The sequence below is a fragment of the Osmerus eperlanus genome, chromosome 5, assembly GCF_963692335.1.
Source record: "Osmerus eperlanus chromosome 5, fOsmEpe2.1, whole genome shotgun sequence".
Lineage (NCBI taxonomy): Eukaryota > Metazoa > Chordata > Actinopteri > Osmeriformes > Osmeridae > Osmerus > Osmerus eperlanus.
Genome location: NC_085022.1, coordinates 11158330 through 11173396, shown reverse-complemented (window position 1 = coordinate 11173396; position 15067 = coordinate 11158330). Strand labels below are relative to the sequence as shown.

At 37.4% G+C, this 15067-nt stretch overlaps 1 protein-coding gene across 1 annotated transcript; it reads left to right on the top strand.

The window, feature by feature from the left end:
* The first annotated feature begins 490 nt into the window (after nucleotides 1–490).
* Nucleotides 491–6089, top strand: etfa (electron transfer flavoprotein subunit alpha). Its single transcript, XM_062461599.1, has 12 exons — nucleotides 491–650; nucleotides 1547–1696; nucleotides 2040–2121; nucleotides 2390–2472; nucleotides 2556–2655; nucleotides 2879–2989; nucleotides 3087–3188; nucleotides 3267–3335; nucleotides 3426–3508; nucleotides 4717–4782; nucleotides 4867–4947; nucleotides 5761–6089. The coding sequence occupies exons 1-12, from the start codon at nucleotides 612–614 to the stop codon at nucleotides 5794–5796; spliced, it is 1002 nt and encodes a 333-aa protein (XP_062317583.1). The 5' UTR covers nucleotides 491–611; the 3' UTR covers nucleotides 5797–6089.
* Nucleotides 6090–15067: the final 8978 nt, after the last annotated feature.

The following is a 15067-nucleotide window of genomic DNA, read 5'->3' as shown; positions in this document are numbered from 1 at the left end:
ATCTTAATTGTACTTAAATTAACTGATTGTTATTGTTAGCCCGTTTGTACATAGTCTGCATTGCTGCAACAAGACGACGTTGTAGTTCAAAGGATTCATATTTTCTGCTTTGTTTTAACACAGTCAGCCTAATGCAAAAACTGGCATTTTGCTTGCGTTCTATAATTTTTGCCTGGCTTTAAGAAAATGTTGTTGTTGCTATTATTCTTATTTTTTAAATTCAATTAGTGTTAGATGAATGTAGGCTAGTCTATGTCTTGTTCATGATTATATATAGGCCCTAGTGTGTGTTAAAATAAACTGGTATAATTTAAGGATTTTTTTAATCCAAAAACGTTTTTCCTACAATTGCTTACTTTCATTTAACATGATTTTAAAATAGACTAAGAAGAAGCGTTAAGAAGGTTCCCCCTCACATGCTATCTACAATTACATGTAGGCTGCTTTTAGTTAGGATAGGGCGCAATGAAAGGCTGTAGGTAGGCGCCCGACGGGAACTTGAGTGTTAACGGAAGTGACTGGGAACCAGACTGAGTTTTGTCTCGCGATAACTTATTGCTGCTGTCGGAAAAGCATATCCCAGCTGGCAGGATCAAAGATAAGGGTCAAAGATGCACAGAGCTATCAACAAAACACATTTAAGACAGTTGGTAAGTGGTGATATTTCCAGGTTACCTGACAATATTAGTTATACAGTAACATTAATTATTTGGTAAGACTTCGCTTTTTGATTACTTCAATACATTCGCTAGGACCTAGAGCTGGTATGGTTTGTGTAACTAGCTAGCGAGGCTACCTCTATAGATATTAGCTTGCACATGTACTGTAACGTAGCTAGATTATCATATTTAATTGTCAAGAAGCAAATAGTACATGAATTCCATCGTTTGCACTATTACATTGTTAGCCCCCAGTTCTGATTCTTATTGCAGCATAAACGAGTGGCCAAACATGTCTGTCCTCTAGCACAAGGCTACCTAGCTGGCTAGTACAGTGCCAGAGCTAGTTTTGCCAGCTAGAGACTTACACAACCAGTGTAAGCAAACAGTTACGAAACTAACAAAAACTGGATTGTTCAACGATACATAAGAAACGCGTTGTCTGTTTAATTTATAAATAAGATAAGTCACATCACAAATTGTGGTTGTTTAACACGTTTAGAAAAAGCACATTATATAATTTTGAACACATTGCATTCCTGTGTTAGCGTGTGTCTAAAACGCTGTACGAATGACCTCCAGACCCAGATTGGAGTCCCAGTTCAGAATAGAGTAGCATTGATGCTGTTTTTCAATTTCTCAATCCTAGGTAAATGCCTGCGTTTTGGGTTATGTTAGTTTATGTATTTAATATAACTTGCTACTGAAAGTGGGTCAAGGGTTACTCGAACGGCCCCCATCCCCCACAGGCACGGCTCCAATGTCCTCAGACGGTGCTCGTGGTTGCTGACATAGCTATGATCTAACACTTACGTAGTTGTGATTTTCAGTAGTGAGCATGTTATCTTGTTTATAGGCTACATATTGAGAAGTTGATTCTATTGTAGACAGGTCTCCTCCAGAGGTTTCAAAGCACCTTGGTAGTGGTAGAGCACAACAATGACAAACTGACGCCCATCACATTGAGTGCCATCACAGCAGCCAATAAACTGGGAGGAGAGGTGTCCTGCTTAGTCGCTGGAACAAACTGTGCAAAGGTACTGTCCCTGTGAAAGGTCTACACCTCCTTTTATGAAATGTTACTTTATTACCCACAGAAATCCAGATAGATAACCAAAAAATCTACTCGCAATACTCATTGATAAATTGAATAATGTTTTATTAATGTTTAGTATTCTCAGACCCTTAAAATGCGTACTGTATTTCTGAAGTACTATTAAAATCTGGGAATGCAGACCTGAAGCCTGTGATTAGCAATCATGTTTGTTTTCATTCAGTCACAGCCCATTCCAGTATATTTAGATCACATGAGTTATCCATAACATTGTTGTGGGGACTGTTAAAACATCCTCGATTTTAAAATTGTATTATCGTCCCCAGGTTGTGGAAGACATCGCAAAAGTCCAAGGGGTAAAGAAGGTTCTAGTGGCTCAACATGATGCTTACAAGGGCTTTTTGCCAGGTATGCTTAGCTGGGGTCAGATGACTGAGCGGTTAGGGAGCCGGGCTATTAATCAGACGGTTGCCGGCTCGATTCCCGGCCGTGCAAAATGACGTGTCCTTGGGCAAGGCACTTCACCCTACTTGCCTCGGGGAGAATGTCCCTGTACTTACTGTAAGTCGCTCTGGATAAGAGCGTCTGCTAAATGACTAAATGTAAATGTAGCTCATGTCTTGTGTTCCATACAACAAAGTTGTGATCTGTCTGTGACCCTTGTGTCTTCTCACAGAGGAGTTAACTCCACTTATCCTGGCAACACAGCTGCAGTTCAGCTTCACCCATATCTGTGCTGGGGCATCTGCCTTTGGGAAAGTAAGACTCTTATTCTTGATGCATACAGTCACTAGTGCCATTCTTTTTGCTGATATCTCTAAGCCAAATTTTTGTTATTGTAGAACCTGCTGCCAAGAGTGGCTGCCAAGTTGGACGTCGCTCCAATTTCAGATATAATTGAGATCAAAACCCCAGACACCTTTGTCAGAACGATATATGCCGGTGACTATCTCAATGCCAACTTTTGTGTATTTGTTTTTGTTTGATTAAGCCTACTCTTTGATATTTGGAAATTTCAAGTTAAATTAGATCATTCTCAACACATCATTTGTATGTCCTCAAGGGAAATCATGCAATAACCTTTTGGCAAATGCTGGGATTATTTATTTTTTCATTGATGTAGTCATGATCTTGTGTGGTCTGCTGCTGTTTGCCTGGTTCACAGGCAACGCTCTCTGCACCATCAAGTGTAATGAGAAAGTTAAGGTCTTCACCGTCAGAGGAACAAGTTTTGAGCCAGCTGCAACGGAAGGAGGCAGTGCCTCCACTGAAGAAGGTAGCTGACGACTCCAAACATCTCCTGATGCCGACGTGTAACACAAGACCGAACTGTATTCCCTTAACCACTTCCATCATTTGTGTGTGAAATGTAGTGTCAGCATCCTCTTCCGCTGGGTTATCAGAGTGGATTGAGCAGAGCTTGACCAAGAGTGACCGTCCAGAGCTGGCCAGTGCTAAAGTTGTGGTGTCTGGAGGTAAGAATGCGCTGACCAGCGTTGGATGATGGATGGAAATCCTTGTTGAATTATAATGTTTTGTTTCTATCTGTGCAGGAAGGGGTCTAAAGAGCGGAGACAACTTCAAGCTGCTGTATGACCTTGCTGATCAAATGAATGCTGCTGGTTAGTCCGTGAACATCTTAGAAAGTTGCCATACAGTTTGTGGTTTGTTTTCTATCTTAAATATATTTAAGCTGTGCTTTATTTCAACAGTGGGTGCTTCCAGAGCTGCTGTGGATGCTGGTTATGTCCCTAATGATATGCAGGTTGGACAGACTGGCAAGATTGTTGCACCTGTAAGTTATTGTCTCATTGTGCCAAACACAAGCCGTTTTCTCATAAGAGGGTTATTGCAAGATATTTCTGAGGATTTACTTTGTGTCAGTAGGCTAATGGTCTCCTACAGTTACTTGTGTTCTTAACAGCATTCCCGGAATCCAGAATTATCGAGCGCTATCCTTTGGCCTTTAAAAAGGTTGATTTTCCATTATCCAGTTAAACTGGGATATCCCAGCTGTGATTATCCACACATTAGGCCCCATGAAATGTAGTTAATGGCACATTTTGGGTTCCTAAATGGTTTAGCTGATCCATTAGAGAGCACAGTGCTGAGGATATCTGGCCAGAGCAGAGGCCTCAGAGCAGGCCTCTCTGCCTAAATTGGATTTTGCTATTGTTTTGACAAGCTTGTCATATGTGGGCTTAGTGCATTAAATTAGATTTTAATTGCATTGTATTTACGTCCTGCCTGTGCTTGTCTCCTGGTTGTTCATAGTCCTCCACTAGCAATGGAGATGGTATTTACAAATGAGCTAGTGTAGTATGTGATAGTGTAGTTTTACCTCAACGTGAGTATAAAAACACTATACCGAGCAAGCTGGGCGATTAACTCTCATCATTGGTTCCACTTTTGGTATAATAGCAGTGCCCACTATTTGTGTTCTCTCACCTTATTGGAAGTATGATAAGAGCAGGCCTAGAACAATTATCCAAGAGTGTTTAACACAGAAAAAGGAACAGATGTTCTGATTTGTCAGGCCTTTGAACCCATGCTACTGTAGCACCCTTTGTGCATGTACTGTGTGACCGACGCTTCTACCGCAGGATGGGAACATACATGGATGGCCATTAGTGGCTGTCTATTAGAATGATCACTCACTGTCTTGCTTTCAGACCTTCGTAGACTTGCTTGTCCCAAATTGATGTTCTGCTCCTTCAAGACAACAGAAACAACATTAAATAGCACTAAAATATTAATACGGCAGTGCATTAAGCTGTAAGCTCCTGAAGTTGTTACGTGCGCGGGGGGGGGGGGGGGGGGACCAAGGCAGGGGACCAAGGCCAAGGCCAAGCTGTTACTAATTTGAGGTGGCCCAGGGGGGCAGTACCTAGCTCAGGGCTAGCAGGGTCTCATCCTCTTAACTCATTAAATATGAACACGGGCTGCAGCAGTTTCTCAGTGTCAAGTAGTAATACGTGACTTCATCGTGTCTCCTGTAAATAGGAATTGTACATCGCCGTTGGTATATCTGGAGCCATCCAACATCTCGCAGGAATGAAGGATAGTAAGGTATGGTTAAGTTTCCTCTGAGAAAAGTTTGAAGTTCCTTCGAAAGGCTGATCAAAAGAAAAGGGTGCTTTCCTTTCTTTGCAGACTATTGTTGCCATCAACAAGGATCCAGAGGCACCCATTTTCCAGGTGGCTGACTACGGCTTGGTGGCAGACCTTTTCAAGGTGAGACTCGTCCACTGATGCAAGGTTTCATCATGGCTGAAACAAACCCAGCACACTTCTGAACAGACCTCGACAACCTCGCCAGTACCAGTGACAGTCACAATATAACGTTCACCATTTCCCCAATACATTTTGCATGAGACATTTTTCCACTTAATGGAAATGTGCAAGTGAATAATTGAGTTGCTGAATTAATCAGATACAAGATTTGGCTGGAGCCTGCTCTTCAGGTACACACAAAGCATTCCTCCTCCCAGCCGTGAGAAAGTAATCTGTAGTTTACTTGCACCCAGCCAACCTTTCATGTCGATCTTCTGTTTCTCTTTGCCTTTAATTTACATGCTTGGCTGCCCTCTAGTGTCTGGCTGGCAGCTGTGGAAAGTCTGCCAGCGGGTTGAGTTAGAAGTGTTTTTCCCTGTAAGGGTAATAGCTTGTATTTTCATGTGTCTTGGTGGTGGTTGTGTTTGTTTAGCTCCTCAGTAGAGCATGGTGGCCAGGCTCTCAGGTAAACTTTGCAAAAGGGATTGGCTCTGGCCAGCTGAGTTGTGACCTGGCTGTTATCAGCTTACACCCGATGACTCCTCAAATAACTGATTAAAATGGATAGGCTTTCTCTTGTTCCTTCACCGGGAAACCGATAGCTGGGACAGCGTCAGGTAGTAACTGGTGACGATTGGTAGTTCATTTGGTTCTCATGTTGGTGATACGGCAAAGCGGGAGCCAAAAGTGCTAAAATATACTATACATCACACCTGCAAACCACATCTGGTCAGTATGTGTGGTGAAGTTAATCATCGTACCTCTCCACTCTAGGCTGTCCCTGAGATGACTGCAGCATTGCAGAAATGAGCCACGTATCATCTAGCAACTCTGACCTCGAGAGAATGTACACGCCAGGTACCTCTCCTACAACCTCTGCCTTAAGGTTTCTGTAGCCATACTCTTCTGGGGCCTTCCATTATGTATTGAATAGCCTACTCCCCCAATTAGCAACATAATAACATTCTCAGTTTACAAACACATTTGTATTTTTTGTAACTTGTGTTTTGCTGACCGCGTTTAGGTGATGTGTGACTGGTAAATGTATGTTGTAAGTGTATTTAGTCGTGCATCATAATAAAAGGTGTTCTTTGGCAATGCTACCTTTTGATCTTGTCATGTTGTCATGCAGTCATTATGCACTTTCAAATAACACACACTGCATGTTTCCTTAGTGAAATCACTTCCTCATAAGAATGTTCACAATAGGGCTGTCCCCACTCAGTCGACTAGTCGATATGCTCTTGGTCGACTAAGATTTTTTTAGTCGAGCTGCCATATGGCAGTGTGAGATCTGATTCCCGCTTGTGTCATCATTGCTGAATTAACGAAATGTTCTACAGAAATTGTACATTACATTATTTAAGACAAATAAAGCAACTCTAAAAATATATAATTTAAAAGAAAAGGTGTTACTGTTTTCCCTTTCGTTAATCTGCGCTTTGTTTTGTTTTGGTATTTTGCACACGGCACGAGCACAATTGGCTGCCGAACTACAAACTGCCATAGCCTACTTTGTCGGTGTTATTAGTCAAAATGGCAAAGAAATCTGTGGTATGGCAGCATTTCATTAAAGTACATTTACATTTACAAAGTACCGGGCAGGGGCGTCTTAATAGCACTTGAGGCCCCTGGGCTATAGACTTTTTTTTTTTTTTTCATTTTTTGTAATGTCACAATAAATTATGTATTTAAACTCAAGCTTGTGTGGTGCGTCCCTGTATTCAATGCCACAGCCTAAACTTTATGTCAAAAGAAACGTTTTTAATTTCTGGCGCATTCAAACAATCCCCTCAGTGAAGTTTGGCTAGCAACAGCAGCTAGGCTAGCTTGCTCGTAGCATAATTCAGCTTCTCCACGCAGGGCTCTAGACTGAGACCAAAAAGTCGCGTTTGAGGGCATATTTTCAGTTAGCAGATGGTACCGTTTGAATCGCGATTCCATCTGAAAAACAACGTTGTAGCATGGGACAATGTTGTTAGAATAGCTTGTCTCGAAGGGGGTTCAGCTTGTTTCATATTAAATGGACCCATCTGCAACCGACGCAAGCAAGCACACCCTACAAATTGTACCCTCTAGTTTTTGTTACATTTTGTTACATTTTGTTTAGATAAGGGGGAGGGGGGGCCTACCCTCCCTCCACATACACCACCAGATGCCACTGTAGAGCAGAGTAATGACACCGCGAATACGGACGTTTATCATCATTATTATTTTGTATTATTATTAAGAGGCCCCTGATTGGTCGAGGCCCCGGGCTTAAGCCCAGGTAAGCCCGTGCATTAAGGCGCCACTGGTACCGGGTGACTCGAAAAACGTTAAATGCAAACTCTGCCAACAACGGTTTATTTTTCATAGTTCGACTTCGAATATGATGTAGCCTACCACCTGAAAAACGTAAGTTGGCCTAGCCTTACTTCGCTCATGCTAACGCGCTGGGTTAAAAAATGAATATGCCTATTATAAGAATCACATCCAAATCGAATGACATTATATTCTCACCGAGGTGAAATCAGTTTCATATTCGAGATTCAACAGACATTCATATTCGTACCTCCGTTCAGGCTCCGCGTCATATTTAGGGACCGGGGTAAAAGAGTAGACAGTCAGAATGTTTCTTCAATATCTTTGTAAAAAATCAACATAGAAAATTAAAACTTGTTGCACATTCTTCTACTACTAGCTGACCAAGTTGTCCAAGCTTTGGTTTGGTGATAAAGTTGATTATTGATTAACCCATAGCCAATAAATCAATAAAAACACCAATATTTCAGTGTTTCCTCAATATCTTTGTCAAAAATGAACATAGAAACTTCAGACCTGTTTCACATTCTTCTACTCCTAGCTGACCAAGTTGTCCAAGCTTTGGTTTGGTGATAAAGTTGATTATTGATTAACCCATAGCCAATAAATCAACAAAACACTAATATTTCAGTATTTCCTCAATATCTTTGTCAAAAATGAACATAGAAACTTCAGACCTGTTTAACATTCTTCTACTCCTACCTGACCAAGTTGTCCAAGCTTTGGTTTGGTGATAAAGTTGATTATTGATTAATCCATAGCCAATAAGTCTATAAAAACACCAATATTTCTGTATTTCCTCAATATCTTTGTACAAAATGAACATAGAAACTTTGAACTTGTTGCACATTCTTCTAATACTAGCAGACCAAGTTGTACAAGCTTTGGTTTGGTGATAAAGTTGATTATTGATTAACCTATAGCCAATAAATCAAGAAAAAAACATTTTCCAATATTTCATCAATATCTTTGTCAACAATGATCACAGAAACTTCAAACTTGTTTCACATTCTTCTACTCCTAGCTGACCAGCTTGTCCAAGCTTTGGTTTGGTGATAGAGTTGATTATTGATTAATCCATAGCCAATAAATCAATAAAAACACCAATATTTCAGTATTTCCTCAATATCTTTGTCAAAAATGAACATAGAAACTTCAGACCTGTTTAACATTCTTCTACTCCTAGCTGACCAAGTTGTCCAAGCTTTGGTTTGGTGATAAAGTTGATTATTGATTAACACATAGCCGATAAATCAACAAAAACACCAATATTTCAGTATTTCCTCAATAACTTTGTCAAAAATGAAAATAGAAACTTCAGACCTGTTTCACAGTCTTCTACTCCTAGCTGACCAAGTTGTCCAAGCTTTGGTTTGGTGATAAATTGATTATTGATTAACACATAGCCGATAAATCAACAAAAACACCAATATTTCAGTATTTCCTCAATAACTTTGTCAAAAATGAACATAGAAACTTCAGACCTGTTTCACATTCTTCTACTCCTAGCTGACCAAGTTGTCCAAGCTTTGGTTTGGTGATAAAGTTGATTATTGATTAACCTATAGCCGATAAATCCATAAAAACACCAATATTTCAGTTGGTGTTTTTGTTGATTTATCGGCTATGTGTTAATCAATTATCAACTTTATCACCAAACCAAGGCTTGGACAACTTGGTCAGCTAGGAGTAGAAGACTGTGAAACAGGTCTGAAGTTTCTATGTTCATTTTTGACAAAGTTATTGAGGAAATACTGAAATATTGGTGTTTTTATGGATTTATCGGCTATAGGTTAATCAATAATCAACTCTATCACCAAACCAAAGCTTGGACAAGCTGGTCAGCTAGCAGTAGAAGAATGTGAAACAAGTTTGAAGTTTCTGTGATCATTGTTGACAAAGATGTTGATGAAATATTGGAAAATGTGTTTTACTTGATTTATTGGCTATAGGTTAATCAATAATCAACTTTATCACCAAACCAAAGCTTGGACAACTTGGTCTGATAGTATTAGAAGAATGTGCAACAAGTTCAAAGTTTCTATGTTCATTTTTTACAAAGATATTGAGGAAATACAGAAATATTGGTGTTTTTATAGACTTATTGGCTATGGATTAATCAATAATCAACTTAATCACCAAACAAAAGCTTGGACAACTTGGTCAGTTAGGAGTAAAAGAATGTGAAACCGGTCTGAAGTTTCTATTTTCATTTTTGACAAAGATATTGAGGAAATACTGAAATATTGGTGTTTTATTGATTTATTGTCTATGGATTAATCAATAATCAACTCTATCACCAAACCAAATCTTGGACAACTTGGTCAGCTAGGAGTAGAAGACTGTGAAACAGGTCTGAAGTTTCTATGTTCATTTTTGACAAAGTTATTGAGGAAATACTGAAATATTGGTGTTTTTATGGATTTATCGGCTATAGGTTAATCAATAATCAACTCTATCACCAAACCAAAGCTTGGACAAGCTGGTCAGCTAGCAGTAGAAGAATGTGAAACAAGTTTGAAGTTTCTGTGATCATTGTTGACAAAGATGTTGATGAAATATTGGAAAATGTGTTTTACTTGATTTATTGGCTATAGGTTAATCAATAATCAACTTTATCACCAAACCAAAGCTTGGACAACTTGGTCTGATAGTATTAGAAGAATGTGCAACAAGTTCAAAGTTTCTATGTTCATTTTTTACAAAGATATTGAGGAAATACAGAAATATTGGTGTTTTTATAGACTTATTGGCTATGGATTAATCAATAATCAACTTAATCACCAAACAAAAGCTTGGACAACTTGGTCAGTTAGGAGTAAAAGAATGTGAAACCGGTCTGAAGTTTCTATTTTCATTTTTGACAAAGATATTGAGGAAATACTGAAATATTGGTGTTTTATTGATTTATTGTCTATGGATTAATCAATAATCAACTCTATCACCAAACCAAATCTTGGACAACTTGGTCAGCTAGGAGTAGAAGACTGTGAAACAGGTCTGAAGTTTCTATGTCCATTTTTGACAAAGATATTGAGGAAATACTGAAATATTGGTGTTTTTATGGATTTATCGGCTATAGGTTAATCAATAATCAACTCTATCACCAAACCAAAGCTTGGACAAGCTGGTCAGCTAGCAGTAGAAGAATGTGAAACAAGTTTGAAGTTTCTGTGATCATTGTTGACAAAGATGTTGATGAAATATTGGAAAATGTGTTTTTCTTGATTTATTGGCTATAGGTTAATCAATAATCAACTTTATCACCAAACCAAAGCTTGGACAACTTGGTCTGATAGTATTAGAAGAATGTGCAACAAGTTCAAAGTTTCTATGTTCATTTTTTACAAAGATATTGAGGAAATACAGAAATATTGGTGTTTTTATAGACTTATTGGCTATGGATTAATCAATAGTCAACTTAATCACCAAACCACAGCTTGGACAACTTGGTCTGCTAGTATTAGAAGAATGTGCAACAAGTTCAAAGTTTCTATGTTCATTTTTTACAAAGATATTGAGGAAATACAGAAATATTGGTGTTTTTATTGATTTATTGGCTATGGATTAATCAATAATCAACTCTATCACCAAACCAAAGCTTGGACAAGCTGGCCAGCTAGCAGTAGAAGAATGTGAAACAAGTTTGAAGTTTCTGTGATCATTGTTGACAAAGATATTGATGAAATATTGGAAAATGTGTTTTTCTTGATTTATTGGCTATAGGTTATTAATAATCAACTTTATCACCAAACCAAAGCTTGGACAACTTGGTCTGCTAGTATTAGAAGAATGTGCAACAAGTTCAAAGTTTCTATGTTCATTTTTTACAAAGATATTGAGGAAGTACAGAAATATTGGTGTTTTTATAGACTTATTGGCTATGGATTAATCAATAATCAACTTTATCACCAAACCAAAGCTTGGACAACTTGGTCAGCTAGGAGTAAAAGAATGTGAAACAGGTCTGAAGTTTCTATGTTGATTTTTGACAAAGATATTGAGGAAATACTGAAATATTGGTGTTTTTATTGATTTATTGGCTATGGATTAATCAATAATCAACTCTATCACCAAACCAAAGCTTGGACAAGCTGGCCAGCTAGCAGTAGAAGAATGTGAAACAAGTTTGAAGTTTCTGTGATCATTGTTGACAAAGATATTGATGAAATATTGGAAAATGTGTTTTTCTTGATTTATTGGCTATAGGTTATTAATAATCAACTTTATCACCAAACCAAAGCTTGGACAACTTGGTCTGCTAGTATTAGAAGAATGTGCAACAAGTTCAAAGTTTCTATGTTCATTTTTTACAAAGATATTGAGGAAATACAGAAATATTGGTGTTTTTATAGACTTATTGGCTATGGATTAATCAATAATCAACTTTATCACCAAACCAAAGCTTGGACAACTTGGTCAGCTAGGAGTAAAAGAATGTGAAACAGGTCTGACGTTTCTATGTTGATTTTTGACAAAGTTATTGAGGAAATACTGAAATATTGGTGTTTATATGGATTTATCGGCTATAGGTTAATCAATAATCAACTTTATCACCAAACCAAAGCTTGGACAACTTGGTCAGCTAGGAGTAGAAGACTGTGAAACAGGTCTGAAGTTTCTATTTTCATTTTTGACAAAGATATTGAGGAAATACTGAAATATTGGTGTTTTATTGATTTATTGTCTATGGATTAATCAATAATCAACTCTATCACCAAACCAAATCTTGGACAACTTGGTCAGCTAGGAGTAGAAGACTGTGAAACAGGTCTGAAGTTTCTATGTTCATTTTTGACAAAGTTATTGAGGAAATACTGAAATATTGGTGTTTTTATGGATTTATCGGCTATAGGTTAATCAATAATCAACTTTATCACCAAACCAAAGCTTGGACAACTTGGTCAGCTAGGAGTAGAAGAATGTGAAACAGGTCTGAAGTTTCTATGTTCATTTTTGACAAAGTTATTGAGGAAATACTGAAATATTGGTGTTTTTGTTGATTTATCGGCTATGTGTTAATCAATAATCAATTTATCACCAAACCAAAGCTTGGACAACTTGGTCAGCTAGGAGTAGAAGACTGTGAAACAGGTCTGAAGTTTCTATTTTCATTTTTGACAAAGATATTGAGGAAGTACAGAAATATTGGTGTTTTTATAGACTTATTGGCTATGGATTAATCAATAATCAACTTTATCACCAAACCAAAGCTTGGACAACTTGGTCAGCTAGGAGTAAAAGAATGTGAAACAGGTCTGAAGTTTCTATGTTGATTTTTGACAAAGATATTGAGGAAATACTGAAATATTGGTGTTTTTATTGATTTATTGGCTATGGATTAATCAATAATCAACTCTATCACCAAACCAAAGCTTGGACAAGCTGGCCAGCTAGCAGTAGAAGAATGTGAAACAAGTTTGAAGTTTCTGTGATCATTGTTGACAAAGATATTGATGAAATATTGGAAAATGTGTTTTTCTTGATTTATTGGCTATAGGTTATTAATAATCAACTTTATCACCAAACCAAAGCTTGGACAACTTGGTCTGCTAGTATTAGAAGAATGTGCAACAAGTTCAAAGTTTCTATGTTCATTTTTTACAAAGATATTGAGGAAATACAGAAATATTGGTGTTTTTATAGACTTATTGGCTATGGATTAATCAATAATCAACTTTATCACCAAACCAAAGCTTGGACAACTTGGTCAGCTAGGAGTAAAAGAATGTGAAACAGGTCTGACGTTTCTATGTTGATTTTTGACAAAGTTATTGAGGAAATACTGAAATATTGGTGTTTATATGGATTTATCGGCTATAGGTTAATCAATAATCAACTTTATCACCAAACCAAAGCTTGGACAACTTGGTCAGCTAGGAGTAGAAGACTGTGAAACAGGTCTGAAGTTTCTATTTTCATTTTTGACAAAGATATTGAGGAAATACTGAAATATTGGTGTTTTATTGATTTATTGTCTATGGATTAATCAATAATCAACTCTATCACCAAACCAAATCTTGGACAACTTGGTCAGCTAGGAGTAGAAGACTGTGAAACAGGTCTGAAGTTTCTATGTTCATTTTTGACAAAGTTATTGAGGAAATACTGAAATATTGGTGTTTTTATGGATTTATCGGCTATAGGTTAATCAATAATCAACTTTATCACCAAACCAAAGCTTGGACAACTTGGTCAGCTAGGAGTAGAAGAATGTGAAACAGGTCTGAAGTTTCTATGTTCATTTTTGACAAAGTTATTGAGGAAATACTGAAATATTGGTGTTTTTGTTGATTTATCGGCTATGTGTTAATCAATAATCAATTTATCACCAAACCAAAGCTTGGACAACTTGGTCAGCTAGGAGTAGAAGACTGTGAAACAGGTCTGAAGTTTCTATTTTCATTTTTGACAAAGATATTGAGGAACTACTGAAATATTGGTGTTTTTATGGATTTATCGGCTATAGGTTAATCAATAATCAACTTTATCACCAAACCAAAGCTTGGACAACTTGGTCAGCTAGGAGTAGAAGACTGTGAAACAGGTCTGAAGTTTCTATTTTCATTTTTGACAAAGATATTGAGGAAATACTGAAATATTGGTGTTTTTATTGATTTATTGGCTATGGATTAATCAATATTTAACTCTATCACCAAACCAAAGCTTGGACAAGCTGGTCAGCTAGGAGTAGAAGAATGTGAAACAAGTTTGAAGTTTCTGTGATCATTGTTGACAAAGATATTGATGAAATATTGGAAAATGTTTTTTTCTTGATTTATTGGCTATAGGTTAATCAATAATCAACTTTTTCACCAAACCACAGCTTGGACAACTTGGTCTGCTAGTATTAGAAGAATGTGCAACAAGTTCAAAGTTTCTATGTTCATTTTTTACAAAGATATTGAGGAAATACAGAAATATTGGTGTTTTTATAGACTTATTGGCTATGGATTAATCAATAATCAACTTTATCACCAAACCAAAGCTTTGACAACTTGGTCAGCTAGGAGTAGAAGAATGTTAAACAGGTCTGAAGTTTCTATGTTCATTTTTGACAAAGATATTGAGGAAATACTGAAATATTAGTGTTTTGTTGATTTATTGGCTATGGGTTAATCAATAATCAACTTTATCACCAAACCAAAGCTTGGACAACTTGGTCAGCTAGGAGTAGAAGAATGTGAAACAGGTCTGAAGTTTCTATGTTCATTTTTGACAAAGATATTGAGGAAACACTGAAATATTTGTGTTTTTATTGATTTATTGGCTATGGGTTAATCAATAATCAACTTTATCACCAAACCAAAGCTTGGACAACTTGGTCAGCTAGTAGTAGAAGAATGTGCAACAAGTTTTAATTTTCTATGTTGATTTTTTACAAAGAAATTGAAGAAACATTCTGACTGTCTACTCTTTTACCCCGGTCCCTAAATATGACGCGGAGCCTGAACGGAGGTACGAATATGAATGTCTGTTGAATCTCGAATATGAAACTGATTTCACCTCTTATCTTCTCCGGCAAGACAACTACATCTTTCTCTGTTGCACCGTTCCCCACTCAGCTTCTACGTAAGTTCGCATGCTGCATGTTCAGGCAGTGATAAGCGCGCTCTGATGATTTGCATGTTAAACAATATTTTTAATTTGTAGTACATTGTAAGAGATACTAAATATCGGCATTCGGTTACAACAGTACTTGTGATACGAGTCGCTGAATCTGCAATGTCCAGCAGCCATTGAGTCAGATCGGGAAAATGTTTGTACGTTTTTTTTG